The following is an 18,430-nucleotide window of genomic DNA, read 5'->3' as shown; positions in this document are numbered from 1 at the left end:
CTGTTCATTTATCCGTCAAATCATCACTTTCTGAAGTTGGCAAATCATCTCAACTTCAACTGAAATAAGTTGTAATTCGTAATACCAAAAAGGAGTTGAGTTGTTTTAATTACAACCCAACTAAGTTGAGTTGTACACCGTAACAGGGGCATAATAGACGCGTTTTGCCTCGCTTCCAATAATTCGAATACTTTTTCGCCTTTGGACTATTAATAACAGGACAAAACGCGCCTTTTCATATCGCTTTCCACATTTTTTGACGGGTTATTGCAGTCGACCTTGGTTTCAAACTGTTTTTCGCGGAGAACTTTTGAACGGGTAGAAAAACTTAGCAACCTTGTTTGTATTCTTAATACTGGAATAACTACGCGTCCTCAGATACCCCAATTCAAGACTTTTTTATAATTTTCTGTAGACCCATATATGTGCACTACATTTTCATACAAAATTCGTTCAAAAAAATTTACCATCACAGCAACCCATATCTGATATTCCGCTCCTTTTTTTGTTTCCCTGCGTCGCTTTCCACGACAGCAACCCCGGTAATTTTGACACTTCGTTCAGTGTCAAACGCATGTTCCACCCAGGTTCTTCTGAGTTCCACAATAGTTTGACACTGACCGAAGTGTCAAACGGCAGTGTGTTAGAAAGAGAAAGGAACTGTTTCATTCTCATACATATCATACTTGTAAACCTGTACTATGTTTAAGCTCAACGATTTTTTTTTTTTTATTTACTTCGAAGTTCCTCGACTTAAAAGACGAAACAACTAGCATCAAAATATTTGACATGTCCCCCGAGTGCTTAGAAAAACTTTTTTCGAAACAACTTGCTTCTAACTTTTTGATGTGGCTTTGCTCGACACTTGAACCGAGGACCTTCGGTGTGGTAAGCGAAGCACGCTGCCACCACACCACAGCGGCCGCCAATATAACATACATCACATGGTTGCTCAATAAAACAAAAAAACACATACATACCTCATTAAAAGAATCAGAAGGATAACATTTCAGATTATGTATCAGTTTCATAATAAATTTTGGATTGAAATTATAATGTTCCCAGTTGCGTGCGGACGCCGTAAATGTTGCTTGTAACTGAAAGATACGAAATATGTTTCTCCGTAAAGTCATTCGTTTTGGCAATTCATATTTGAGCGCTTTATACTCGAACACTCACTTTTTTGAACAACTCCATCAATCCTTCCACCACATATTGCACATTAACAGCTGCTGCTTTAAAGTGTCCACCCGCCAACAATGGCTCCAATTGACTTTGCACAATAATCAGCGTATCGGTGTCAGTTGGATAGCTTACACGTAAAAATTGATTCGCTGCTAGAAAACGTGGCGCCATCTTCTGCAAACCTCCTCCCATTGTTGATGTAGTATCCTGAGAAATAGAACCACATATCTGTACGCCACTAACATGCACCCATTCCAGATTATCCGCATAGAACCCTGCACGTTGTATAAGTTGTAATAGCAGCTCCATAATCTCGCTCGTACCCCAGCTATCCAAGTAGCAGAGATCCAAATTTTTTAAATATAGCAGCAAACGTGTTTGCTTAGGCTTAAATTCACGTCCACGTAGACCGCTTACAGTAACACAATTCTGTTCAATATTCAGAAAGTTAGTGCTAAAAGAACAATTACCGATGGCACAAAAGTAATCAGGCGATTAGGAGAAGGGTAATTTTTTCCAGAGGCTGGAATCACATATAATCTGCTTTTTAAAGTGAGCAACTAAAATAAAAAGGACAATAAGACCAGCATCGCAATACTCCTCTAAGAGACTGTCGAGAGTTTTAAGTGGTTACGGAGTATTAATGGCATGACATGGTGTGACATGATGCTTTCAATTCGAGATTGAAAATATTGCAACTGGCAGAGACTATATGGTCACCAGGCAACATTGCTTGCACATAACTTCCGTAAATTCATTAAAAGGCAGAACATGCTGGCTGGCTGGCCGCTGCCCAATCAGGTACATCTGGCTGAGACATATTTATGGGTCGCTGTGTAACCAGATTATCCAACGGTTAAACTGTTGTAACCGAGAGCATTTATTTGCCAGATATGAATTCGGTACGCTCCGGTACTAACTCCTGGAACTTTTCCGACTGCCTCGGAATTTTTTGACCCTCCGGGGTCCGACCATATTTCGATTGCTGAGTGGAGTATCACCTTATCTCGGCTGAAGTTTCGAAAACACCCTATCTCTGAGACCGATTAAATAACGCTCTATTTCAGGATTTGGTTGAAGAACGCCCTTTCAGGCCAGTTGAAAGGAGGGGAGGGGGGAGGGGATTTCCCCCTGGGCCGGGGTTTCTCAGGGGGCCCGCGATTTAGAGGTACTAAGACATTTTTTTTAATTCAAGAGAGTCTTTAGTTGTTTCATGTGCAAATTTTAAGCCGAATTTCAAAAGCACCGAATATTGTTAATTATTTTTTGCCTGGGCCTGAGGAGACAATAAAAACATCAAACAAAAATGTATGTTTACCATGAATCCGAAATAGTAAAGTTTTCGTGGTGACACTGATGAAGGTTCATCTTCAAAAAGTCTTCCAACAATACCATCAACTCTGTATCAAATTCCAGATTATTTTTTTTATATTTATTTGAATTAGGCTACGAACATGAAAAACATTCTTACAGACTATGAGTAAATAAAATTTAGCAAATTAATAGATTATATTAAATTTAAGGTATAAAGAAAATATGATTTCGAGACCGAAAAATCAATATCGATAGAATTAGAGATTATATTGAATTCATTAACAGCCCTTGACAGAGGGGCGTTCCGAAGATAGTTTGTCTTAAAGTTTTCGCAATAAAAAATATTTGAAAATCGCAGTTGCGGGACATTAAGATAAATGCGCTCCAGAAGGTAAGTACAGTCAACAGTTCCTTTTATAATGCCAAAAACAAAAGTTAACGAGAGGACAGACCTTCTTTTTTCTAAAGTTTTAAGATTTATTAACAATGATCGAGACCTGTAGGAGGGAACTGGTTCCGTGAAGCGAAGGCAAAGCAAAGCGTATTTAAGAAACACTTTTTGAACACGTTCTATCCTGTCTATTCTAAATTGATGAAATGGACGCCTTATAAAGGCTGCATACTCCAGATGGGGACGTACAAAAGTGGTGTAAAGCAACTTTAATGTATATGGATTGGAGAAATCAGAACTATTTCTTCTAAGAAAACCTAGCATAGCATATGACTTCGATACTATAAAATCAATGTGGCTGTTGAAAGAGAGCTTGGCATCAAAAATAACACCAAGATCCTTTATTTCACTGGATATCTGCAGAGTATGAGCTGAAATACTGTAAGATGATGCTAAAATATTATTAGATTTTGAAAAAGAAACATGAAAACATTTGCTGATATTAAGCGAAAGGTGCGACTTCAGGCACCACAAGTATAAATTATTAAGGTCTAATTGAATTTTAGCCACGTCAGTTAGATTGGTAACTCTCGAAAATATCTTCAAGTCATCTGTATATAGCAAAAAGTAACTGAACTTGAAGCATGAGGAAATATCATTTATAAACAACACAAAGAGCAATGGACCAAGAATGCTACCCTGTGGGACACCCGATGTCGCAACATACGAATAAGAGGAGGCATTATCAACCATAACCACGCTTGGTCTATGACCTAAATACGGCTTAAGCCAATTCAAAAATCCAAAATGAAAGCCAAGACACTCAAGCTTCGCATTCGGAATCCTATGAGACACTTTGTCAAAGGCTTTCGAAAAATCCGTGTAGACACAGTCTACCTGACATCTGCTAGAAAAAGCCGATAGACAATACTCACTAAACACCTCCAAATTTGAAACAGTAGAGCGCCCCGGAATAAAACCATGCTGGTTTGGAACAATTAAGCTTTTGACTGAAAAATCCATTTTGTACTTAATAATACATTCAAATAGCTTTGAAACAGTAGATATTTTGAAAATTGGTGTATAATTGCTTACATTTTTTTTGCTACCCCTTTTAAAAACCGGGGTTATGGATGAATGCACATTTCCAAGCATCTATAAAGACACCCGTGGATAGCGATCTGTTAAAGATAGTTAGTAAAGGGAATATCAAAGCTGGACAATTCCTTAATAACACTGCAGATATTCCATCTACGTCAGCACGTGAGGAAGGCTTCAATTTCAAAATACCATTAGCAATATCTTCATATGTGAGAAGAAGCGATCCAAAACCTGACGATAAATTTGCATCAGAAAATAAATTGAGATCAAGGTCTGCCTCAGAACAATTGTTATCAAAATTAGACTTGAAGAAGTCGGCAAACAAATTTGCCACATCTACAGGAGTATGAGCTGATTTGTCATTAAGAAAAACGGTTGATGGTATTAAAGAGCAGGACTTTTTCGACTTCAAAAAGTTCCAAAAGGTCTTGGGATTAGAGTTGATGCTATGTTCGATATTAAGAATATAATTTCTATGCAAAAACTTATCCAGACAGTTAAACTCTTTCAGCAAACGCTTATAGGTATTATAATGGCATTGGCTGTTAGTTGCCTTATACTTCTTGTAAAATTTATTGCGAAGATTTTTTAACTTCGGCCCACTTCGGGATTAGTGGGGATGATTGCAGAATTGATTGAAGTTTTTTTTGAGAAAAAAAAATGGCGAAATTCGAAAAATCTCGAAAAACTGAAAAATTACAAAAAAAAAACTTTAAAAATTTTTGTATTTTTTCCGAAAAGTACATTTAAAAACAAATTTAAAAAAAAAAAGATCCCAAACGGTAAATTTTTGAAAAAGTTATAGCATTTTGAAAACAAAAACGGTATTTTTTTAAAAATTCATAACTTTTTTTGAGTTGGATGAAAAAATTTGAAAAAATTCTGAAAAACGTCTTTCGTAAGCTAGAAAAAGAAGAAAAACTTTCAGCCAATTCTAAAGGGGTCGGGTCCAAAATTGGTCGAAATGGGATGGAATATCCCATATATTTTGGTGAACGAAACGATGGAAATTTTCTGGGCATCTAAGATCTCATAAACCATTATGATCCGATACTTAGAGATCATTTGGAGAAAGTTAGGATGCTATGCCTGATGCTAGCCACGTTGACTACGCTAATTTTGGACTAACTCCATTTCAATTCGAAAGCAACAAATTTTACAATTCAAGAACAGTTTTTGAGTTTCGTGAATTGTAACCAAAAAACTGGTCAGAAAATCGCTGCACTAATTTGCCATACTCTAGGGAAACATAAAATCCCATGTCGTGCACAAGGGTAAGATAACGGCGCCAATATGAAAGGAACTTGCATCGGAGCACTACGTCACATTCTCGACAAAAACTCGAATGCTGGTCACTCGCCTTGTGCAACCCACAGTCTCAATGTATGTGGTGTTGATGCTGCAGAATGTTGTACGGCTACAGTTACTTTCTTCGGAGTTGTACAAAAATGTTTTACTATTTTCAGCAGCACTCCACAACGATGGGACATCCTCAAAAAAAAAAATGTACCGAGCTCTCTTCATAGTCTTTCAGCCAAAAGCCAAATTTGACTGCGCAAGCATACGGAGATGTTACCGACATTCTCAAGTACATCAACAAGTTCGAATGTATCTCCTCGAATGTATGTCCTCAATTTGGTTCAAAATACTGACTACCATTAATGAAAGAAACGAGGTCCTCCAAGCTAGAGACGCCACCACAGATGTTGAGGTCCGACATCTAGATGCCTTATTAGCTGATTTGAAGTTGATCAGGAATCAATGGGAAACAAATTTATAGGAATGAAAAACAGTTGCTATTCCATTGAACATCTAGCCAAAGTTTCCGAACATTCGAAAGCCCAAAAGACTTTCTGAAGATTACGGATGATTTTAAAAACAATACATTCCTGGTGATCGTTGATTCGGTAACCGCTGCCAATACTGAACGATTTGTAGCTAGGAGAAATTTGAGCCAGACGTTTTCCTTTTTGTGGCAATTTGAAGACATGGATGAAACTACGGTTCGGGCGAGTGCAGCAAAATTTGTCGAAAAATACAAGTCGGACATTTTTCAAAGCTTAGAATGCGAAATAATTCACTTGAAACACATTTACAAAGCAAATTTTGATAAAGGTCTGTCACCATTGGAATTGCTAAATTCCATCTACATATGTTCAAAATCTGTATCAGCCCGATTCTAAACAAAAATTCCGTGCGAGTTTTTTCCCTTCTCCCATTCCTCGTATTCTAAATAAAAATTCCTTGTGAGTTTTTTCACTTCTCCTTTCCTCCTATTCTGAACAATGTTCGAAAAAGCGGAAACCGGTTATGGGAGAAAAGTAGGTATTACGAATGTGAGGGAGAGGGAGATTTCTCTGCCATTTCATAGGAGTTTTTTCACTTGTTAAATTAAAGGGAATGCATCAAAATAGTTAAAGGAAATTGGTTCTTTTAAGAAAGCATACTTATTTGTACAAATTTGTGCTAAAATATGAATGTACGTTCTACCACAATATTCTCACTGTTAATACAACAACAACAACAACAACTACCACAATAGTCTTTATTTTAAGTAGAAAAGTATATCATAAGCAACAGAAGAGCTCTTGGTATATTTGATGCAGCCATCCAGAAATTGCGCAAGGATTTTTAAGAAGGCTTAAATAGATTTTGGCATATGGCGAAAGGCGAACTCAACCCGACTTGGCCGCCAGAAAATTGCTTTGCTGAATGAAAGCAGGCAACTCCAGCGGATTTGTGTTATCCCGCCGTCTTCTTCTTCTTATGCTCCTCTGTTGATGTTGCTGTGGCACAAATTCATTACTCATTTCAGTGAATAACACATGAAATGCAATACTGTGCATTGTTTATATTTTATTTCTTAATTTGCAACAATAATTAAACTTTTCAATTTTTTAAACGAAATAAGAAAAGCGCAACGAAATTTCAATTCACAAAACATCTGAGTTCGAAAATTCGAAATTCCTATTCCCCAATTATTCTTCTCGCTATGAGAAAAGAATTGGAGGAATTTTTCCGCGAGAACAAAATTCCGGGAGAATATTTAGAATTCGTCAGTATAAGATTTTCCCCAACATTTGTGTTGCTTTACGTATCTTTTGCTCTATACCTGTCACTGTAGCTAGTGCAGAACGTTCCTTCAGCGTCCTTTCAAGAATCAAAAACTTTCATAGATCGTGTTCATCTAAGGAGCGAGTTTCAGGACTTGCCACGCTTTGTGGTGAATCCGTTTTGGCAAGACAGTTAAATTTTGATATTAAAAAGCAAGTAAAGCCACTCTTTGATATCCGAACTTTCTATATTGAATAATTAAAATTTATAATCATCATTAAATTTATCAGAAATGTATTAAAATGTTACCAATTAACTACACCTTTTCAACCCAATAATGAGAAAACGTAAGTTTGTAATGAGAATATGTAAATTAAAATGAGAAAAGGTAAACTGATAATGAGAAACGGTATATTAGTAATGGGAAAATATAAATTTATATTGAGAATATGTAATTTTGTAATGAGGAAACGTAAGTTTGTAATGAGAACTCTACACCTTTTCAAACCAATAATGAGAAAACGTAAATTTGTAATGAGAATAAGTAAATTAAAATGAGAAAAGGTAAACTGATAACGAGAAACCGTAAATTTATATTGAGAAAATGTAAATTTATAATGATAAAAGTAAACTGATAGTGGAGAAACTGTAAATTAGTAATGAGAAAATATAAATTTATATTGAGAATATATAAACTTGTAATGAGAAAACGTAAGCTTGTAATGAGATGGATTTTATAACTTTAGTTATTTAAACTTTATGAATGTAAATAGTGAGCAGGCTATCAGAAAACAACATCATACTGCCCTTTTTGTAGTTATAAGACGCCACATAGATGGATTAGCAGTGGAAGCATTACAATGAAACCGAGAACACACCAGCGACCCAAAGAATGTTGAATGAGCACCTTTGACGCATAATTGAAAAGCTGGAGGAAGATTGTGGGCTTACCTTGCGTCAGATTAAGAAAAACGATTCCTCGATTTTGGCGTGGACGTAAGTACCACAACTGTTGGAAATCATCTCGAGGGTATTTGCTATAGTGTTAAAAAAGTGCACACGCAACCTACTCCGATGAACAGCGAGGCCAATAAGGAAAAAAGTGCCGAATATGTTCTACCTGTGGACGATCCAAAGTAGGAAACCTGCTATTCAAACATTGCTAGCACCGCGTGGTCTGAATGTACACCTGATAGGTACCATTACGGGATCAAACATACTATCAATGGATCGAAAGCGAGGTTCGTTCACAGCCAGCGGCTGCGTGAACTGGATTTCCACCGTCATTCAAAAGTGGTAGCGGTTGGGAAACACCTTGGAAGACCTGGTAATTGTTTGCGATAATGCGCTTTGCCACTCAGGCATCGAGTCAGCGGTAGCCCAGCACTCCAACAATATGTCACAAGTGCTTCGATTGGGTCCGTTCTCACCTATGTTGAACCCAATAGAAATAATATGGTCCAAATTTAAAGCAGAAATAAAGACGACTCTGCGCGTACCTGTTGTAACTGGAGCAGGAGTAGGCGAACAGCGGCTCCAGTATTTAGATAACGCCTTTGATGACGCCAAAACGAAGTTGACGGGAGGGGATTGTGCAATAGCTGCACAGCATACAACATTTCATGCAGATGCACTAGCACTACAAGACAGCAGTGAGTCAATAAACCAAAAAGATTAATTTTGAAAAATTATTAGAGTTCTCATTATTAATTTACATATTCTCATTTTGAATTTATGTTTTCTCATTACTAATTTACATTTTCTCATTACCAGTTTACATTTTCTTATTACTAATTTACGCTTTCTCATTACAATTTACGTATTCTCTTTACAAAATTATATTTTCTCAATATAAAATTACATTTTCTCAATATAATTTACGTTTTCTTATTACAAATTTACTTTTTCTCATTATTGGTTTTAAAAGGTGTAGAGTTCTCATTACAAACTTACGTTTTCTCATTACAAATTTACACATTCTCAATATAAATTTATATTTTCTCATTACAAATTTACAATTTCTCATTACCGGTTCACTTTTTCTAATTTTTATTTACCTATTCTCATTACAAACTTACGTTTTCTCATTATTGGATTGAAAAGGTGTAGAACAGATTATTTGAAACAATATGTGGCTGGTAAAAGAGAATTTTATTTCAACGTTACAATAAAATAGTATAAATAGCAAATATTCTGTGTTAATTTTATTGTCAGCTCTTAGTCCAAAAATTATTTAGTTGATGTGGGAAACATTTTGTTTATGTAATCCATCAATAATTCATGAATGAGACGTAATTAATTCAAGTAAATCAAATGTATAAGTGGATTTTTTATAGGGGGGTCGTAAATTGTTTAGTCCCGGGCCCGGATTTTCTCTCTAAAACCTTTCCTATCCGAGCTCAAATGCAGTGCATGAAATAGGACGGTTTTCAACCAAATTCTGAGATAGGGCGTTATGCAAACTTTCTCCGAGATAGTGCGATGTTCAGTCGATTTACGCTAAACCGAGCATAAAGTGACTATATGATTCGCCGTCATTACCCTCAACTGGGACTTTCCAGGATATTAAGGGCGTGGAATCCCATGGGACAGTACCCTGCCAACACTGAGTAAATGAACTGTAATAAACATTCACATATCCGCCTATAGCTTGGATTCTATAAGCTGAGAGAAAGTGGCTTCGGAACCAAAAATTATCTATTGGAAGCCACGTTCACTTCACAAATAAAATAAAGATCAGCGGACATTTGGTAGAGATGTCTTTATGACATGGCACCAAGAAAATGCTTACCACCATAATAGCATCTTACTCCGTTGTTGTTGTGTTAACGACAAAGACACTCCCCGAAGGTTTTGGGAGTATTGCCGGATATAAATCCGGTACGTTCCGGTAACAAAGCACCATTAAGGTACTAGCTCGAACATCTCGGAAACGATTAATATGACCACATTAAACCTTCTGACCATCCATCTAGGCGTAAATTTCCGGCTGTTACCACGCTCCTGTCAATACTCCAACGCTACCCTCCAGTTTAGATCCATTCGTAAACAATTTCATACTTTTCTTGAGAACGAATCCGGCCCATAGTAGCCTATCATGCTAGGAATGATGTCGATGCCACTCGACCATGGATAAATCGGGAATTTGTCCTTAAAACTCCTACTGTACACTGTTTATTAGGCACTCACATAACTAGGCGATTTTGATGAATAAATAAAAATCGTGGTGATAGGAAATAAGTAACAAACTGAATGGGTCATAGATGTTGTAAGTTTGTCTGCCTTCAAATAAAAACCGTCGTGATTTTAAATAACACTACTCTGGGTAGTAATACACGTTATGTGGAGTGATGAAATGAAATTGAACTTTCATGCATTTGAACAAATTCGTGTATAATTTTTACTTCACTGCAACGAGGCTCAGTGCAGCTGGGAAGCTTGAGTGCAGGCGATATGTCCATAGAGGTACAGCGTCAGCAATTACAGGACGAACAGGCTACGTTAAACTACATCCGTGTCCACTGTTATATAGACAGCCAAGCTGCAGCATTTTAAAGTGTGTTAGACTGTCCTTCCAAAGAATCAGGATAGCGAGAAGCATACATCTACATATATTGAATTCAAGGGCATATTGGAATAGATGTCAATGAAAAGAGGATGAGCCAACTAAAAAGGGCACATCCCTCGAAGGCTCCGTAGACGTTCCAATTAGATTGGGCGAAATAAAGAGAACGCGAGAGGTGCAAAAGCGGGAAAGGAGTGGGCCCAAGCGTGGGGCTACAATGTGTCGAAGATCATGTGTAGGTTTCACAACCTTAGACTAACAAAGTTACTCCTATCATTAAAGAGACGGCTATTTTGACTGCAAACTGCCTTCTGGCGCCACATGCTTTTGAATTAGGTTTGGTCACTGATAGTAAATGTAGGAAGTGCAGGTTTGAGAAGAAAACAATCGGGCAGGTTTTGTGCTCGTGCCCTGCGCTTGCCAGATTAAAATCCAGCTATTAGGAGCGGCACAACGGCTAGATTTAAAAGAAGCAGGTGACATAGGTCCTAGAAAGCTTCTAGTGTTTACCAAACCGTGGAGTTATTTTATAACATAGGTCCTGGTTTTTAATAGGTTATTTCAGTTTGTTAAACAAAGTTCTGGTAACACTATGGGCTAATTAAGTCTATGTGAGGTTTTCACGGGTTGACCAGTTGAACCTAACCTAACTTTTGCGCCACCTCGTATAAATATTCTATAGCAAGCGTACCTGTTTCAAGCAGTGCAATATATATGTAGGTGTTAACTGTGTTGAACAATTAATAATTATTAAGTCATATCCCGCATATTCCTGTACGGCATGCTGTAACAGCAGAGTCTTTGCGGAACCCGTTGGACCCACAATTAGGAATGGAGTATTTGATGCGGCGCTCAAGTAGGTGTGCAATATACTCAAATAAGATTTAACAGAAGCAGTTTGTATAAGTTGTACTCCAAGGCTAGCACCAGCACCAAAACCAGCGGTAATTGCCGAAAGTGCATCCGATTCATAAACATCAATAGAGCCACGTTCGCTATTAAAGTATGCCAGCTCAGCGTGATTGGGGTTGCTAATGTAAATATTTGCGTGTTGAAAAATAAAATTTGCTAACTCGTTGTGGCGTTCGGGTGGCAGAAAGCCATACAAAGTACGACTAAGAGTTATGCAAAACTCATCACGATTTTGCACCGATCGCAGCTGCAGTAATAGAGCGCGTAGGAGAGTCCAGCGATTTAAAGCGGGCAAGCAGCTATATGAAATAGTAGAAATAATGGACTTAATCAAGATATAACTTTTAAGTTGTTGTTTTTACTTACTATAAATATTCTTTTTCAATCCACTCAGCGGCTGGTTTAAACTGTTCTTCTATGTAATTATGTAGTAGATCTCCGAATTCTTCTTTGGCTAGCGTGGTTTCAAGGATTTGAGCTTCTGGAAAGTCTGCAGCGCTGTAAAGGTTGAATATAATTAATTTTTTTGTTTAATTGTTTAAAATGTGTGACTATTGCAATTACTTCATATTAACAATGCCCATACGTGATATTGTGGCTGGTGAAGCATGTCGCACACTATCCGTTTCAAATATGAAGTTCACGTTATTCCCAAATTGTATGCGCCAACCAGATGGGAGCGTTAGTAATCTGGAAATAAAATTAGTAACGAGAAATGATAGCATGTTTCGTATTCGAAAATTTCGTTTTCCCCAAAATAGTATTGCGACAAAAAAAAGCGATTCGTGGCCGGCAAATAAAAACGAGGTTCAGATAACACATTCGAGATTACAACAAAAAAAAAAACGCAATCCAAACATCATATCAGATTCCTACTTTGCGATTTACATGGTCGAAAATGAATGTTCCCCAGTCAACATCAATAAAACAGTCTAGGTCCTTCACATACAAGCAAAATGTGGACGTCTGAATGTACATGAAAACTTAGAAATCTACACACAGAAAACAATCGACTGTAGAGTAATAAACGAACAAACAAAAACAATTGCTGACACAATATTTGAACCTTTAAAACTTGTTTATAAGAAAAAAAGTAGTCGCACAGGTGCAACAGACACAAACAAAAAACAATAAACGCACCGAAGCAACGCAAACACAAAGACTAGAATTACTGACTTTTACCTGCCTCAGTCAGCCACACAAATCGATCACTAAAAACCAACCTCGGTTGTTAATGAACACACAGCACATGCACAATCATCTATTTTAACAATACCTGCTCATTTACCCACGAACTATAAACACAAGGCAAACGACAACAGATCAGAGCGAAAATTGACGCTGATGCTAGCACAACGCCGAAACCGGTTTGTCTCAAAACCAAATTTGACAAGGGATGATGGAAAATCGTTCAAATATACATCGATTCCTGGAAGCTTTATATAGGGAAACTCTCGCGTTGCCAGACTATAAAAAGCGGCGCACCAGCAAATGATAGTAAATCAGTTCAAGTTAAAGCGTTATAAGTTGATTGTGAATTTCGGCTGTTTAAAACAGGGATATTTGCTACAATGCTACGCAAGGTTTTCTAGACAAATCACGTAGATAGGTTGTATAAATCATCGCTTCCAACGAAAATTAGCTCGTTACAAATTCCCCATAAATACTAACACGTTTTGATATGTTTTTAGTAGTTATGCTGTTAAAGTTTTCGACACTAACAAGCGAAATGTATTAGTATTGCAACGAATTTTGGGAAAATCCGTTTATTCGAAAACTTCTGCTAACGTTCGAATCGCTAAACTGTTGAACAAATCACTCCAATATTTTCACTTCGTAACTGATAGCGTGTTTAAATCAAACTGATTAGTCACTCCTCAGCTTGCGCTGCTTTTATACTCTCTGTTGCCTCTTCGGCATATTTCTCCAAAGGTCTAGACGTTTCACCTTCTAGAATATCCTTCTTGGTTACCAGAGATATACATGTATATTTGTAGTTTATGCGTTTCCCATAGTCATATGGGTGTGTATGTGTGAGTAACTACTTCGGCTGATGATTACATTGTATGTGTGAGATGAGATATCTACTAACCCGACCATTTCGCGAAAGGTTTGACATGCCAACGTCGAATATTTTAGGTCTGTGAATCTTGTTTCGCTCTTAGAACAGTCATTCCTGCCAAGGGGAAATTCTTAGCCCCTTAACCCGCTCGGTTCGACAGATAACGAACTGTGCTAGTTCTCCACGCAAATTATGTACTGTGACGCTCTATGCGACCGAGAGTATAGTATATATCCGATTCAACTGATTGAAAACCATTTAAATCAACGTGATTTATGAATTAATATAAGCAGATTTTTGAATATTAAAAGGCTTCGTTGTTAGTCTCCCAACACATCTAAGCCTCATTCGGTAGGGCAGGACCTCAAAGGTGGCACAGGCGCACAGTAAATGCTCTGGCCTCCTCAAGACAAGCAGAGCAGGTTGGGTTGTCATGCATCATGCTCTCAGTCATTGGTAATACCATGTGAAAAGACCTGGCAGCCTAACCCGCGAGTTGCCTGCAGTCCTGTTTGTTCAATGTGAGGTTGAGATTGATTTCATCTTAAGATTACTTAGTAGGATCACAGTTTCTGACCGTGGCATTGATGCCTGAAGAACGCAGTGCTGAAACTGGTTTCGGGCTTAGGTATGAATATTTTCATAGCCCATCTTGGCTGAATGGTTAGGCGATGCAACCCCAGCGACTTCTCCTATTCTCAACTACATTGTTTATGACTGGAAGCCTGAAGTTAAATAAAAGTAAAGTCCTCTCGACAAAGAGAAATCACACCCTACCAAACGCTGCGCTGAATAGGTTTTGTTATAAGTATGTAAGAAGACGCTCCGCCTTAAAGAGTACTACTGTCGACACCCGTTTTTAGAAACAGTTAAAGGAGAGACCGCAACTGAGTTGCTTCATCTCAACTACATAACAACTAAATATACAGTCCTTGAGTGTACCAAATTGGAGTCAGTTATCGCGAAACGGAGATATCTGGCGTGACTTTTTCCGTAACGGTCAAACTCGCAGAAACGATTAACCGCTAATTATTGATGAAAGATTGTGATGGAAAATTGAAGCATTCACTCCTAGCTAAAAGTGAGGTTCTCACCATTGCCTTAAACATACACCCCAGCGTCTGACCCAAGTTCAGTTTTAGAGCCGTCAGTAAAGAATATGAAATATGTTGTGTCTGAGGGAACAGCAAACGTCTCCATTTTCCTTCACATTACATGGCTGAGCTTATAAATGTCAGAAATTGTAAAAAAGGGTTGGGGGATGTCGCCCTTGGGGGGTAATCAACAGATGTGTTGCGTTGCGGGACGCATCTATATAGGGGTTTCTATACAGGGATAAATTTCGTGTTAAATACCTAAACAAATATGTTGTTCAGCCTTAAAAGTTGTTACCGCTTTTGGGAGTTCAAAGGTTTTAACTCGATGTTGACTTTACTCGACAGTAGGGTATTTCTGTTGCGTATCCCCCTTTTCCGCCGGCGATTTTTACACTTTAATCAAGTTTAGTAATAACTCCATAAACTTCTTCCAATTTCATTAACTAATTACCCAAATTTTAATATTTTTTTTTTAGCTCACCCCTGAGGAAGAAGCACGCAATAAGATGCTAATGCGCGAACGTGATCGGGAACGAAAACGTATGAAACGGCTGAACCCCGAATATCGACGCATGGAACAGGAACGAGATCGTGATCGAAAGAAAGCACGTCGTGCCAATGAAGCCTTTCGCCAGCTGGAAAAATTGCGTGATAAAATTCGTAAAGAACGAAAAAAGGGTATTATAAGCGAAGAAGCGTTGCAAGCAGATCTTGTAAATATACCGTCAGTGCCTGTAGTAGAACCAGAAGTGATCATTTCGGATGCAATGCCAAACGAAAGTAGTACTCCAACACAAAATAATAATAGTCGACAACGCTCAAGCTTGCCCACTGTTAATCAGCAAACAATCCATGTGACAATAAATAGTAGTCATGCACCCACCAACACAACCTCTGCGCCTAGCGCGATGTCTGCTGGATTGAACGTCACAGCGGCAGCGAATATGAATATACATCAACAAGTACCCATAGCGCACATGACGCAGATAAACAAAAGCATACTTTATCCACCGCCAAATTTTGCCCACCATCCATTACCGATTGCTGGTGTGACTTTAATGCCACAATTGTGCCATCCCATCTTACATCAGAATTTAGGTGCTTCCTTATATCCAACAAATGGCATTAAGCAAGAATATCATCCAATCAAACAGGAATTTAATCCTGATGCCGTGGGCTCGTCTTCGTCTCCCGTTCATGCAGGTATGCATACTGTTAGCAGTGCTACATCCGCCGGCAATGGTGATGATCGCGATATACCTGTGATTGAACCGGAAATTATATTACATACATCTACTGATATCATTGCCGCGCCACATCATTTTCAGAATGCACATGCGCATGCGCATGCACATGCTGCTCATCATTTGCATCAACAGCAGTGTAGTATGTTTCAGCATATGGCTCCGCAAGCACATATGTCACAGATGCGTACACATGTACATCTGCCACCGCCAGCCACACATTTGCATCAACAGCATCAACACCACATGCAACATTATGCGGCTAATAAAGGTTCTTAATAACCGTAGAACCGTTGTCAACGTAAAAGCAAGCGTTGTGCTGAAAGTTCAAGCTAAAAGCTGAGAACACATGGATTTTTTAAATGCAATCTTTTTATAAAGTATTTTTTTATTTCTAATTATTTGGCATTAGCAGTTAGGGATCTTTTAAATGTAGTTGTAGTTAAGTTCGCTTCGGCTTTGCCGTAAAATTTAGTATCAGAACTGATCTTTTGTTTTGTTCATATTTAGTAAGTTCTATGCAAAGCCATTAATTATTTATGATTTTCATTTTCATCAAATAACACCAGCAATTAACAATTGGAGCAAACCGTAGATTTAAGAATAATGTGATCATAGAATCCTTGTTAAATCATATAAATACATTAATGCATGTATATTGATATGTCATTTTGCTCGTGTTGTGTGGTATATTTGCTTTAAGTCCTTTAAAAATATTTAATGCAATATTTAACGCATTTTTGATCTTATTCCTCTCATTACCATTTAATTTTGAACCTTAGCTTATAAGAGTACATTTCAAAATTCAAATACAGTTCACAAAATATGCAACAAAGGCGAAATCGATTGTTGTTGTTGTAGATATAAGGACACTCCCCGAAGGTTTTGTGGGGTGTTAACGATTTAGATGGTCCTTTGCCGGAATAGCATCTCGGGAACGATTTATTATGACCACATGAAACCCCTTAGATCCATGAGGAACTTATGGTCACCAGAGCCACGGCTGCTGAAGAAAAATGATTCGCCACGGGTATGTGAGGTTCACAATTGAAGAATCTATAAATTGCGCTGACAACCTCTTAAAAGGGTTGCGCTACACAACTCCTTGAATAAATTTGGTATTTTAGTCGCCTCCTACGACAGGCATACCTGCCGCGGGTATATTATAAGCCCCTAACCCGCTGAGGCGGCGAAATCAATTCTGATTTGTTGGTAGGTTGCCGTGCAGCCCAGTGAAAAGAACTGTAGTGAAATTCATTAACTTTAAACAATGCATTTTGTTGATATTTTATCTAGCGTTTTTCTCCTGCGTAAAAGATTGTGATATTAACTAACTTAAGCTAAGAACACACCTAGCGGCACTACATTACTCGACACTTTTTTTGGTTATATGGTCAACTCTTTCGCCCTTGCTGCGTGGCGTAGTTTTGCCGCCGATACTAATTATATCATAAAGCAGCAAAAATAAATTTGTCAAATTTAAATACATATATACATATAAAAGATTTTTGTTATTTTAAAAACCTACCTCTCAGGAAAACACTCTTTAACAAATTATTAAATCAGTCGAATACTTAAAAAGTAACGAGCTAACTAAGAAGATTACGGAGATATAAAATTTGATGAAGTGGCACAACATCCGCATAGCTGCGAAACAAGAGACTAAGCTTGCCGGACAATTGCATTATCAGCGCAGGTCTTTTTAACTGCGTCAACTGGCAGCGGATGCTATCATTAGCATCGGACTACCTCCCCATACTTCTCTCGGTCGAATTCATCGCGTGTAATCGCCACACTTTCACTAACTTCAAAATAGCAAAGTGGGCTAACTATAAAGTATAAACAGATACTCCTTTTGCCGCTCTACGAATATCAAATGATGCCCGTCAAGGGGAAAGTACTTTTCGTAAGGTCGTGGAGGTCGCCTCGGTGCGCTTTGGTCTCGATAGAAGAATTCCGGAATTCCGGCAAAATTTTCCAACGAAGACCACAGCTTTGGCTAGGGAGCGTGACCTTGTGAGACAGTACCTTGGCGACTCTCAAGTCAGAGACGTAAACTTGCGCATCAGACAACTTGAAAATAAAAACAAGCAGGCGAAATGGGAGTAACATCTAAAGAACTGTAACCTCTCAGCTGGTGTTGGTAAGTTATTGTCAATCCTAAAGTCTGTTTCAATGCCAAAAAAGCAAAAATCATCGCTTTTGATGATAAAGTTATATAGGATGCGAATACATGCATGACGAACGCAAAAGGCCAAAGAGGTTGAATAAGCCATCAAACCTGCTAAACAATCATAACCATTAGGGCCTAATGGGAATGCCATGCCGATGCTAATAAACCTTGCCAATGATGGATTTAGTTATCGGGCGCTTGTCTTTAACCTGTCTCTGCCCACTTTTATCATTCGTGAAAATGGCGAGGGTGATACCGCTACTAACGCCTTCGAAACCTGTTAACGAAGAAGACTCATAACGCCCGATATCTCTCCTATCGCCTGCAGCCAA

At 38.1% G+C, this 18,430-nt stretch overlaps 2 protein-coding genes across 2 annotated transcripts in view; one reads left to right on the top strand and one right to left on the bottom strand.

Annotated features, from left to right (window-relative positions):
* The window catches only part of LOC137240612 (uncharacterized), a 38,661-nt gene extending 21,233 nt beyond the window's left edge, over window positions 1-17,428 (top strand). The window contains exon 2 of the mRNA XM_067767101.1: window positions 15,158-17,428. Within this exon, the coding sequence (XP_067623202.1) occupies window positions 15,158-16,204 (1,047 nt within the window). The 3' untranslated portion in view covers window positions 16,205-17,428. The remainder of the gene's footprint in view (window positions 1-15,157) is intronic.
* The window catches only part of LOC137240613 (cytoplasmic dynein 2 heavy chain 1-like), an 83,464-nt gene that overhangs the window by 26,151 nt on the left and 38,883 nt on the right, over window positions 1-18,430 (bottom strand). Inside the window, exons 18-22 of the mRNA XM_067767102.1 lie at window positions 12,087-12,212; window positions 11,889-12,020; window positions 11,302-11,821; window positions 1,180-1,614; window positions 981-1,097 (exon numbers count right to left, since the gene is read on the bottom strand). Of these exons, the coding sequence (XP_067623203.1) occupies window positions 981-1,097; window positions 1,180-1,614; window positions 11,302-11,821; window positions 11,889-12,020; window positions 12,087-12,212 (1,330 nt within the window). The remainder of the gene's footprint in view (window positions 1-980; window positions 1,098-1,179; window positions 1,615-11,301; window positions 11,822-11,888; window positions 12,021-12,086; window positions 12,213-18,430) is intronic.

Source organism: Eurosta solidaginis, chromosome 2, assembly GCF_040869045.1.
Source record: "Eurosta solidaginis isolate ZX-2024a chromosome 2, ASM4086904v1, whole genome shotgun sequence".
Lineage (NCBI taxonomy): Eukaryota > Metazoa > Arthropoda > Insecta > Diptera > Tephritidae > Eurosta > Eurosta solidaginis.
This window is presented reverse-complemented; position numbering and strand designations above follow the sequence as displayed.